Consider the following 12082-nt stretch of genomic DNA (forward strand, 5'->3'; position numbering starts at 1 on the left):
AATTTTATTATGTACAGTACTTCTTTTATATTTTATTATTCAAAAAGAGTGCAAATATTTTGCAGTCTTCATAAAAGAAATTTTTTAAATAGTGTAGAGTAAATATTGTTAGATGCAACCACATTGAAACCGAAACCTGCTAATTTTATTTACATTAATCCTTAAATTGTTTATCACACATGTTTATGGCTGTGTGGGAAAATTATTTGTCAGTTAGATCTACTAGTTACATTTTGTGGGCTCACTTTAAATGCAGGTGAAGATTGTCATGGCTCAGGTGTAGCAATTATTTTCTTTTAACACAGTGGTCAACTTTCCTGAGACAGGGTGATTAGAGAAAAGTAGGATATACATTCACCATCACTCATTTAACCCTTTCACTGTCGAGACACTTGCTCTCACTGTCGAAGAATTAAAAAAAAAAAAAGGGTAAGTGGCCTAACCTCTTTGGTGCATTTTAATACAAGTTTTTGTAGTGTCATTAATGAAATCATTTTCATTGAATGGTGTATAACACTACTCATCAGTTTCACACAGTTATAACAAATGATGCCGAGTTGGCAGGGGTTTATACTTTTTGCAGTTGCCGGGCGTAGGCTGGAAATGACGATACAAGGTATTTGATGTAGGTTGATTACTACCAGGAGATACTGGTTGGCTCAGCTGCTTCAGAGGTGGTGTCCTGCCGTAGTAGGTTTGCAGATGTTGTGGTTATATATAAGAGCTAATAAGTTAGAGTGAAGTTTCCATAAATTGGGGTTGTTTATCCTTATTGGACATAAAAGGGTTCTGGTGTTACCCATTCATCTGTATCTTCTGGGAGATCACTTAGGATCATTGATCTCTGGAAATTATCGTAGTGGATGAATCGTCGCACTCTTTATTGCAGGGTTCTGTGGGGAGGTGTGTTGATGATGTAGTCAGTGGTGTTTGTTGGCTGGGGAAGGTTTTCTCTGGTACATAGAGTTCTTGCATGTCGTATAGTTGTCTCTTCTTTAGTCTTTCAAGCCTGACATTTATTGCATCTATCTCCAGTTGGATGTGTAGATCTTCCATCCTGATTCTCTCTCTCCTTCTGGTGCCTGTGATAAAGTGGAATGCTCTATTCTGGACTCTTTGTAGCTGTAGCATGTTGGATTTCATTATTAATGATATGGGTACACAAGGATACTCAAGCATAGGTCTTACCATCATCTTGTACAGGTGTTTCTTGATGTGGGCAGGGGCTTGATTAAACCTGTATAGTTTGTTGTGGTGGGCTTTGGCTAAGTTCACCATTTTAGAGATGTGGGGTGGAGTGGAATAATCTGTCTACCTCATATCCCAGGATCTTGTTTGGGTTTCTGATGGGAATAGGTGTACCTCTGATGGAGATACCACCTTGTCTTTTATAGTCATTACAAAACATTTGATGATGCTGATGAGGACTTTATCTGGGTTGGTCGTGATTCTCCATTTCTTCTCCCAGTTTGCTGTTCTTCATAGTTCCATATTCATTATTTCTGTTACCCTCACATGCTTATGTTTTCCTGTTATGGGGGTGGATGACACTACATGGATAACATCAACAAATTGGGCGGTGATAGTATTGTTGAGGGAGATCGTTTACATATATGCTGAAGAGTATCAGGCTAAGGCACGAGCCTTGTGGCACTCCAGCTGTCGGTGTGAAAGGCTCTGCTGACTTGCCATTAAAGATAGGGATGATTATTCTTTCTGTAATGAAACCAAAAGTACGAAATTTGATAGAAAACTTATGGAATTACGCTCTTGCGAAGTTAGTAGTCTCAGCAATATTTATGCATTGGTGATTTCTCCCACTTTGAGCCATATTTTTGGCCAATTCTATTGTTCCAGTCAACCAAACTCATATTATTATTATTATTATTATAATCAAGGGGGAAGCGCTAAACCCGGAGGATTATACAGCGCCTGGGGGGGGGGATATGTGGAAGGCATTCAGGCTTAATTCGGGGAACTGGAGCACAGATCCAATTCCCTAAATCAAGAGCCCCTCACCAACATCAAGGAACCTTCCTTGAGGGGACCAAACTCATAGCTATTTTGCTATTTCAACTACCTAATACAGTTATCAGAATTTGGCCAATTTCATACAAAATTCAAGGAAGGGTTCAGAATTAACAATGCAAACATTCCTGTCACTAAAATAACATTTTCTCCAGGCCCCTCTTATATTCCATTTTGAATTTTTATTCACACAAAAAATATTTACTATTATGCAGACTACTGCATTATTGTAAAAATGGTATAAATAATATCAGCACATTTGTTAAAGCATATTAGACCCACCAGTTGACATGTATTGGATGCATGACATGTTTGTTTACTCTTGAACATTTCCGATAATTTGAGCGTACTTTTAGTCTGTAAACCATTCAAAATCATCTCTATTTCTGTAATATATCTTCCCTTCTATCAAATGAGATCAAGAAAACAACCATAAATTTTTTTTTTTTTTTCAACAAGTCGGTCGTCTCCCACCGAGGCAGGGTGACCCAAAAAAGAAAGAAAATCCCCCAAAAGAAAATACTTTAATCATCATTCAACACTTTCACCACACTCACACATTATCACTGTTTTTACAGAGGTGCTCAGAATACAACAGTTTAGAAGCATACACATATAAAGATACACAACATATCCCTCCAAACTGCCAATATCCCAAACCCCTCCTTTAAAGTGCCGGCATTGTACTTCCCATTTCCAGGACTCAAGTCCGACTATATGAAAATAACCGGTTTCCCTGAATCCCTTCACTAAATATTACCCTGCTCACACTCCAACAGATTGTCAGGTCCCAAGTACCATTCGTCTCCATTCACTCCTATCTAACACGCTCACGCACGCTTGCTGGAAGTCCAAGCCCCTTGCCCACAAAACCTCCTTTACCCCCTCTCTCCAACCCTTTCGAGGACGACCCCTACCCTGCCTTCCTTCCCCTATACACTGCAGCCATTATTTTAAGCTAAAAACACGGTCGCAGTTTTTTCTCACGATGCACTGTGTGCTGCAGGATTATTTTTTATACTGCATACATTGACCACTCAGGCCCATTCTGTCATACGTAGGCCTACCAGCTATCTCCTGCAAGATTGGAAGCCACTAGAATTTTGGCGTACTATTATGGGACCGACACTGGCTTGCAAGCTATATTATGGGACCGACAGTGAAAGGGTTAAGTAGCTGTGTGTGTGTAGACTTTACAGTTCAAATAACCCTCTGAACTGCAACATCCTTACCCCTCCTTCAGAGTGTAGGCATTATACTACTAACATCCAAAACTCAGTCAGGTCTCCTTGAATCCCTTCACAAGTGTTGCCTTGCTCACACCCCCAACAGCATGTCAAGCCATAAAAATATGGGATCTCAAAACTATGAAAAAAGGAGAGAATAAACTTTAACCCAGGGTGAAGGAAAGCAGTAAGTCTAATTTCATGACATCCTGGAGATTGACAACTTTAAAAACAATGGAGACACTTCAAATCACTTGTGCCCTCTTGCTCAGTGATGATAGCTCCTTTTATGGCAGGAAAGATATCAGAGATGGAACAGATACCAATAAAGCATTTAAATTTCTGAGAAATCTTCAAAAACCTAAATATGTAGTTTGGAGATACTAAAAGTATTATCCAGAGGGCTTGTTGAGGTGGTTTGGTCATTTAGAGAGGATGGAGCAAAATAGGATGACTTGGAGGGTGTATATATCTGTAGTGGAGGGAAGGCAGGATGGGGGTCATCCTAGGAAAAGATGGGGTAAAGGAGGTTTTGTGTGCAAGGGGCTTAGACATAGTAGGCATGTGGGACTTGAGCAAGATAATATTGCGTGAAGGGATTCAGGGAAAACCAGTAAGCCAGGCATGAGTTCTGGAAATGGGAAGTACAGTGCCTGCACTCTAAAGGGGGGGATATCTGAATTGTTGTATATGCTCATTCATTTTAATTATTTCTGATTGTTTATCATTTATTAAAATTATATTTTACTGTACTGTTATGCTCTCATTAGCCCATCTATCCTCCAATAGCTGTTTATACCTTAGGCAGTTAGGGTAAGGTATAAACAGCTATTGGAGGATAGATGGGCTAATGAGAGCATAAGCAATGGGGTCAAAGAGGTATGGGGTAGGTTTAAAAATGTAGTGTTAGTGTTCAGCAGAAGTTTGTGGTTACAGGAAAGTGGGTGCGGGAGGGAAGAGGAGCGATTGGTGGAATGATGTAAAGAGAGTAGTAAGGGAGAAAAAGTTAGCATATGAGAAGTTTTTACAAAGTAGAAGTGATGCAAGGAGGGAAGAGTATATGGAGAAAAAGAGAGAGGTTAAGAGAGTGGTGAAGCAATGTAAAAAGAAAGCAAATGAGAGAGTGGGTGAGATGTTATCAACAAATTTTGTTGAAAATAAGAAAAAGTTTTGGAGTGAGATTAACAAGTTAAGGAAGCCTAGAAAACAAATGGATTTGTCAGTTAAAAATAGGAGAGGAGAGTTATTAAATGGAGAGTTAGAGGTATTGGGAAGATGGAGGGAATATTTTGAGGAATTGTTAAGTGTTGATGAAGATAGGGAAGCTGTGATTTCGTGTATAGGGCAAGGAGGAATAACATCTTGTAGGAGTGAGGAAGAGCCAGTTGTGAGTGTGGGGGAAGTTCGTGAGGCAGTAGGTAAAAATGAAAGGGGGTAAGGCAGCCGGGATTGATGGGATAAAGATAGAAATGTTAAAAGCAGGTGGGGATATAGTTTTGGAGTGGTTGGTGCAATTAATAAATGTATGGAAGAGGGTAAGGTACCTAGGGATTGGCAGAGAGCATGCATAGTTCCTTTGTATAAAGGCAAAGGGGACAAAAGAGAGTGCAAAAATTATAGGGGGATAAGTCTGTTGAGTATACCTGGTAAAGTGTATGGTAGAGTTATTATTGAAAGAAATAAGAGTAAGACAGAGAATAGGATAGCAGATGAACAAGAAGGCTTTAGGAAAGGTAGGGGGTGTGTGGACCAGGTGTTTACAGTGAAACATATAAGTGAGCAGTATTTAGATAAGGCTAAAGAGGTCTTTGTGGCATTTATGGATTTGGAAAAGGCGTATGACAGGGTGGATAGGGGGGCAATGTGGCAGATGTTGCAAGTGTATGGTGTAGGAGGTAGGTTACTGAAAGCAGTGAAGAGTTTTTACGAGGATAGTGAGACTCAAGTTAGAGTATGTAGGAAAGAGGGAAATTATTTCCCAGTAAAAGTAGGCCTTAGACAAGGATGCATGATGTCACCGTGGTTCTTTAATATATTTATGGATGGGGTTGTAAGAGAAGTAAATGCGAGGGTCTTGGCAAGAGGCGTGGAGTTAAAAGATAAAGAATCACACATAAAGTGGGAGTTATCACAGTTGCTCTTTGCTGATGACACTGTGCTCTTGGGAGATTCTGAAGAGAAGTTGCAGAGATTGGTGGATGAATTTGGTAGGGTGTGCAAAAGAAGAAAATTAAAAGTGAATACAGGAAAGAGTAAGGTTATGAGGAACTAAAAAGATTATGTGATGAAAGATTGGATATCAGATTGGAGGGAGAGAGTATGGAGGTGAATGTATTCAGATATTTGGGAGTGGACGTGTCAGTGGATGGGTCTATGAAGGATGAGGTGAATCATAGAATTGATGAGGGGAAAAGGGTGAGTGGTGCGCTTAGGAGTCTATGGAGACAAAGAACTTTGTCCTTGGAGGCAAAGAGGGGAATGCATGAGAGTATAGTTTTACCAACGCTCTTATATGGGTGTGAATTATTATTATAATCAAGGGGGAAGTGCTAAATATGGGTGTGAAGCATGGGTGATGAATGTTGCAGCAAGGAGAAGGCTGGAGGCAGTGGAGATGTCATGTCTGAGGGCAATGTGTGGTGTGAATATAATGCAGAGAATTCATAGTTTGGAAGTTAGGAGGAGGTGCGGGATTACCAAAACTGTTGTCCAGAGGGCTGAGGAAGGGTTGTTGAGGTGGTTCGGACATGTAGAGAGAATGGAGCGAAACAGAATGACTTCAAGAATGTATCAGTCTGTAGTGGAAGGAAGGTGGGGTAGGGGTCAGCCTAGGAAAGGTTGGAGGGAGGGGGTAAAGGAAGTTTTGTGTGCGAGGGGCTTGGACTTCCAGCAGGCATGCGTGAGCGTGTTTGATAGGTGTGAATGGATTATTATTATTATAATCAAAAAGAAGCGCTAAGCCACAAGGACTATACAGCAGGTGTGAATGGAGACAAATGCTTTTTAATACTTGACGTGCTGTTGGAGTGTGAGCAAAGTAACATTTATGAAGGGGTTCAGGGAAACCGGCAGGCAGGACTTGGAGATGGGAAGTACAGTGCCTGCACTCTGAAGGAGGGGTGTTAATGTTGCAGTTTAAAAACTGTAAAGCACCCTTCTGGCAAGACAGTGATGGAGTGAATGATGGTGAAAGTTTTTCTTTTTCGGGCCACCCTGCCTTGGTGGGAATCGGCTAGTGTGATAATAAAAAATAATAATAATTATATCTGTGATAATTTTAATTTTTCTTATAATTGACCAATATCCTCAGAGTGCACGCAGTAAAGGCAGTGGAAGCAGCAGTGGTGCACGAACCCCAACATCTAGCCCAGATACAACACCTAACACAATGGCATTGTCTGAAAGCGACGACTCTTCCCTTAACTCGATGGATATTGATGGTCATCCTCATCCACTCAACGAGGATTCTGACACAGGACTAGAGTCAATGTCTTCAGCAGAGACTCCACACAAGTTATCCCTACAATGTCCCCTCTGTGGAAACAATGAGGATGGAGTATGTGCCCTCCATGCTGACCCCGAGACCATCATGCGACAGGTCGAAACTCTCAAACATGAGATTAACAAACTCAAGTGTGATAAACTGGATCTCCTCCGCCAGAATGTGGTATGTCAGGATAGAATTTATTAATATCTGTAGCTAGTTAATTGTCTTCTACTATTAACTAGGTTGTGAGGAGAGTAGATAATTGACTAGAACAGTATGATAATACCAAGAGTGTGTAGATAAACACATGCATAGTTCGAATCATTATGCCACAAATGACTTGTTCAGTCCTAGGACTGAAGATGCCACTTGTGGGGAAAGTTTGCTCAGTAAATATCTTTAGTAGACAAATGCTCAGTAAATAGTATATCACTATCCAGATATTCTTGACCTCAGTGGTATAAAGTAACAATGTGTTACACAAATTTTATTCACCATAGTTTTCTCATTCACTTAACACCCCAAGCATCCTCAAATTTGCAACTCATAAGTAGGGATTTCAACATAATTTTATGAATTGCTATCTTAACCAATACCTAGTGTTTTTCCAATAAAGTAGCATATATTCTTCAACACACTGGCCATATCCCACCAAGGCAGGGTGGCCCGAAAGGAAAAATGAAAGTTTCTCCTTTTAAATTTAGTAATATACAGAAGGGGAATACTAGCCCTTTGCTCCTGGCATTTTAGTTGCCTCTTACTGCATGCATGGCTTGAGGAAGAATTCTTTTCCACTCCCCCATGGAGATAAGTGGAAATAGACAAGAAAAACAGAAAGGTAGTGTGACCTAAATGTTAGTAGTAGTAGCAGCAAGACGGACCTGAAATATTACACGTTTAGGAGACGGGGAAAAAAAAAGACACCAGCAGTCCTACCATCGTATAAAACAAATACCCTTTCATAAATGGGTGTTAATTTTTACATACCTTTTTTCCCACAAGTATTATTGCAGTTTGGTTTAGTTAATATTTTGGGAAGTATGGCTAATGGAACAGTAGACATTAAGTTGAAATTTGCACTTATGAAAACATAATAATACAGCTGACATATTGCCCATGCTATCCAGGTCCAATTTACACCTACTTGTGTACCTATCCAACCTCTATTACCCAAGCTTCTTAATTCATTAATGCTACCTGATTATTATTATTATAATCAAAGGGGAAGCGCTAAACCCGGAGGATTATACAGCGCCTGGGGGGGGATGTGGAAGGCATTCAGGCTTAATTCGGGGAACTGGAGCACAGATCCAATTCCCTAAATCAAGAGCCCCTCACCAACATCAAGGAACCTTCCTTGAGGGGAATGCTACCCGAGAGTTTCTCCTACTAATTTGCAACTCTGTTGTCAAATACTTTCATATGTCTTTTCTGAAGCTAAATTCATTCAACTTGAACCCATTGCTGCAACAAATATTTTGGGTACCTTATTTATATCCCTTATGTTTATTGTTTTCCCCTCTTTCCATTATATTCATGGGGGATGCATTATTATTATTATTATAATCAAAAAGAAGCGCTAAGCCACAAGGACTATACAGCGCTGCAGGGCAGGAAGGAAGCGAGGGCATCAGGTGGCAAAAGGGAGATGGATGAGCAACAGGTTACGGATAACAGCGGGGCAGTGGATGGTGAAAGGGTAAAGGGCAGCAAGAGACTGAACCAGAAAGGGCTGAGGGGAGTGTGAAAAGTATCATCAGAGTTTGTGGAGTAAATCAGTCGTTGTCAAGAAGTCAATGAGAGAGTCAGGATTAAAGGAGGGTCCATCAGCAAGAAGGGAAGGTAAAGAGAGAGTAGGAGAACGAAGACGACGTTGGAGGTAAATTCTGCGTGCTCGTTGATAGAGAGGGCAGTCTAACAGAATGTGGCTAATCGATACTGGAACTTGACACTGCTCACAGAGAGGAACAGGGTGCCTCTCCATGAGATACCCATGAGTAAGACGAGTGTGGCCAATGCGAAGGCGGGAGAGAGTGGTCTCCCAACCTCGGCACTGATGACAAGAAGACGGCCAGTAACCTATGCTCGGTTTAATAGAATGAAGTTTGTTACCGAGCAGAGTTGACCAACGTTGTTGCCAACGGGTGCGAAGGTGGGTAGCTATTGCAGCAAAATAGTCTAGAAATGGAACACCTCGATAGGAAATTGGTAGGTCATATACTGCTGACCGCGCAGCAGTGTCTGCCTGTTCATTGCCCTGTACGTCGACATGACCAGGGACCCAACAAAAAACAATATCTTTATGTTTGGTAGAGATACGGCGTAGCCAAAGTTGGATACGGAGAACTAGGGGATGAGATGTATCAAATTTTCGTATAGCCTGTAGAGCACTAAGGGAGTCTGAGACTACTACAAATGATGACACAGGCATAGATGCGATACGAATAAGTGCTGCAAGAATGGCATACAGTTCAGCAGTAAAAATGCTAGCTGAAGATAGTAAATGCCCTCGTACGACGCTGTCCGGAAACACTGCTGCGAATCCGACGCCGTCTGAAGACTTAGAGCCATCTGTGTACACAGCGGTGGCATGAGAATGAGAGTGGAAGTGATCAAGAAAAAGAGAGCGGGAAGCCACCGTAGGCAGTTGAGCTTTCGAGCAAGGGAGTGAGAAAGAACAGACCCGAACAGCTGGAACTTCCCAGGGGGGTAGGGAAAAGTGAGATGCTACATGAACATATAAAGGTGGTAACTGAAGGGAAGACAAGAGTGAAAGTAGGCGAAGAGAAAAGGGACGGAGCAAACAGGGGCGGCGAACGAATAAAGAATGTCTACTAATATCGGTGACCATTCTATAAATGGAAGGATTGTGTAGATCGTGAGAGCGTACATAGTAACGAAGGCAATGGGCATCACGGCGATCAGACAAGGATGGAACATTTGCTTCTGTATAGAGGCTCTCAACAGGGGAAGATCGAAAAGCACCAAGGCACAAACGTAAGCCTTGGTGATGGATAGAGTTAAGGCTAGAGAGAGTAGCAGGAGAGGCCGCGGAATAAATCTGGTCACCATAATCGAGTTTCGATAAAACGAGGGCTGAATGTAGGCGAAGCAGAGTTCGACGATCAGCTCCCCAGGAAAGATGAGCAAGGGTTTTAAGAAGGTTTAGCCGGCTGTGACAAGTTGCCTTCAGAGAGGTAATGTGAGGTTTCCAGGTTAACCGACGGTCAAAGAGAAGGCCTAGAAACCTGACTGTATCACGTTCGGGGATACGGGAGCCATAGAGATACAAAGGATGATCGGAGATAACAGAGCGTCTAGTGAAAGTAATTTGGCGAGTTTTGGTACTTGAAAATTTAAACCCATGTGTGGTGGCCCAAGTGGAAACACGGTCGACCGCATGCTGGAGAGAAACTGCAATAAGGTGACAGTCAGCGCCTGCACAAGCAATAGCGAAGTCATCAACATAGAGTGATGACCAAATATTGGGTGGAAGAACAGAGGCCAAATCATTTATAGCAAGGAGAAAAAGTGTTGTGCTTAGAACACATCCCTGAGGGACACCTTCAGCTTGGACGAAGTCCGGGGAAAGAACATTATTGACTCGAACACGGAAATGTCTGTCAGTTAAAAAGTTCTTAAGGAAGGATGGTAGATTGCCTCGGAGGCCTAAGGAATGGGCCTGGGCCAAAATATTATACCTCCAAGTTGTGTCATATGCCTTCTCAAGGTCAAAAAATATGGCAATAACTGAGTGATTATTCGCAAAGGCATTACGAACATACGTATCCAAGCGTAGTAAGGGGTCTATGGTAGAACGACCCTTACGAAAGCCATATTGACTAGCGGAGAGACTGTTGTGAGTCTCTAAATACCACATTAAACGTCGATTTACGAGGCGTTCCATCACTTTGCAAACTGCACTTGTAAGAGCGATGGGGCGATAGTGGGAGGCATCATGTCCTGTAGTACCCGGTTTGCGGAAAGGGAGAACAATGGCAGATTTCCACAGCTGGGGAAGAACTCCTTGTGCCCAAATAAGATTGAAGAGGTGTAAGAGGACTACAAGGGCTGACCGATGTAAATGTTGTAACATACGAATATGAATGTCATCAGGCCCAGCTGCCGATGATCGGCAAGCTGAGAGCGTTGCCTCCAGTTCTTGAAGTGTAAAAGGCACATTATACTGTTCTTCTCCGAGAGAAGAAAAGTCCAAGGGTACTAACTCTCTGGCAGACTTTGAGGAAAGAAACGAGGGGCATAGATGGAGCCCTCGGGAAATACGGACCAGATGTGTGCCAAGTTCAATGGCAACGTCGAGAGGGTTTGCTATATCAACACCAGTGACCCGTAGAACAGGAGCCGGGTCAGGAGAGTATTTACCACTCAATTTCCTCACTTTTTTCCAGACTGCACTCATAGAAGAAGCAGAGGTGATGGTGGAAACATAGTCTCGCCAACAAGTGCGTTTAGCTTCACGGATGACACGGCGAGCGATCGCACGCTTCTGCTTAAAATCAACAAGTCTCTCAGCGGTTCTATTGTACCGGTACCTGCCCCATGCAGCACGTTTCAAACGTACTGCACGAGCACAAGCAGGAGACCACCAAGGCACGCACTTCTGAGAATGCCTGCCTGAGGTGTGGGGTATAGAATGAGAAGCTGCGGTATAAACTGATGTCGAGAAGATGTGTAGGAGCTCATCAATGGAGGATGAAGAAGGAACCTCACTAAAAGCAGTGAGGTGTGAGTAAAGATCCCAATTTGCCCGATCAAATTGCCAGCGAGGGCTACGGGAAGGTGGTGAATAGGAAGGAGAAGTAAGAATGATCGGAAAATGATCGCTGTCATGTAAGTCTGGTAGAACAGACCAGGTGAAGTCTAGTGCTGTGGAGGAAGAGCAGACTGATAGATCGATGCAAGAGAGAGTATGAGTACGAGGATCAAAATGGGTGGGAGTACCCGTATTTAAAACATGGAGGGGGTGAGAGGCAAGAAAAGCCTCCAACTGAATGCCACGTGAGTCACAATGAGACCCCCCCCAGAGGAAATGGTGGGCATTAAAATCACCAAGTAACAGAAGTGGTGGTGGTAAGGATGAAACAAGAAAGGCAAAGTCTGGGATAGAAAATGCTCGAGAAGGAGAGAGATATAAAGAACATATTGTAAACCACTTATTCAAGTGGATACGGGCTGCAGTGTAATGCAGCGAGGTATGGACAAATAGTTGACAGTACGGAATATCATTGCGTAGAAGAAGGGCACTTTCATTAAAGGTCCCATCTGAGAAAGGATCCGAAGAATACAATAAATTATAGCCTGAGATAGGTTGGAAAACAGC

General features: G+C 42.3%; 1 protein-coding gene and 1 long non-coding RNA gene across 13 annotated transcripts in view; one reads left to right on the plus strand and one right to left on the minus strand.

The window, feature by feature from the left end:
* RapGAP1 (Rap GTPase activating protein 1) overlaps positions 1-12082 on the plus strand; it is a 388752-nt gene that overhangs the window by 357211 nt on the left and 19459 nt on the right. For all 12 annotated transcript variants that reach the window (XM_070096729.1, XM_070096728.1, XM_070096730.1 and 9 more), the window contains one exon: positions 6565-6921. In XM_070096729.1, coding sequence (XP_069952830.1) covers positions 6565-6921 — 357 coding nt within the window. The remainder of the gene's footprint in view (positions 1-6564; positions 6922-12082) is intronic.
* Positions 592-12082, minus strand: part of LOC138854313 (uncharacterized) — a 65093-nt gene continuing 53602 nt past the window's right edge. The window contains exon 4 of the long non-coding RNA XR_011393518.1: positions 592-1716. This is a non-coding gene — a long non-coding RNA (uncharacterized lncRNA). The remainder of the gene's footprint in view (positions 1717-12082) is intronic.

The sequence above is a fragment of the Cherax quadricarinatus genome, chromosome 54 (assembly GCF_038502225.1).
Source record: "Cherax quadricarinatus isolate ZL_2023a chromosome 54, ASM3850222v1, whole genome shotgun sequence".
NCBI classification, from domain to species: Eukaryota; Metazoa; Arthropoda; class Malacostraca; order Decapoda; family Parastacidae; genus Cherax; species Cherax quadricarinatus.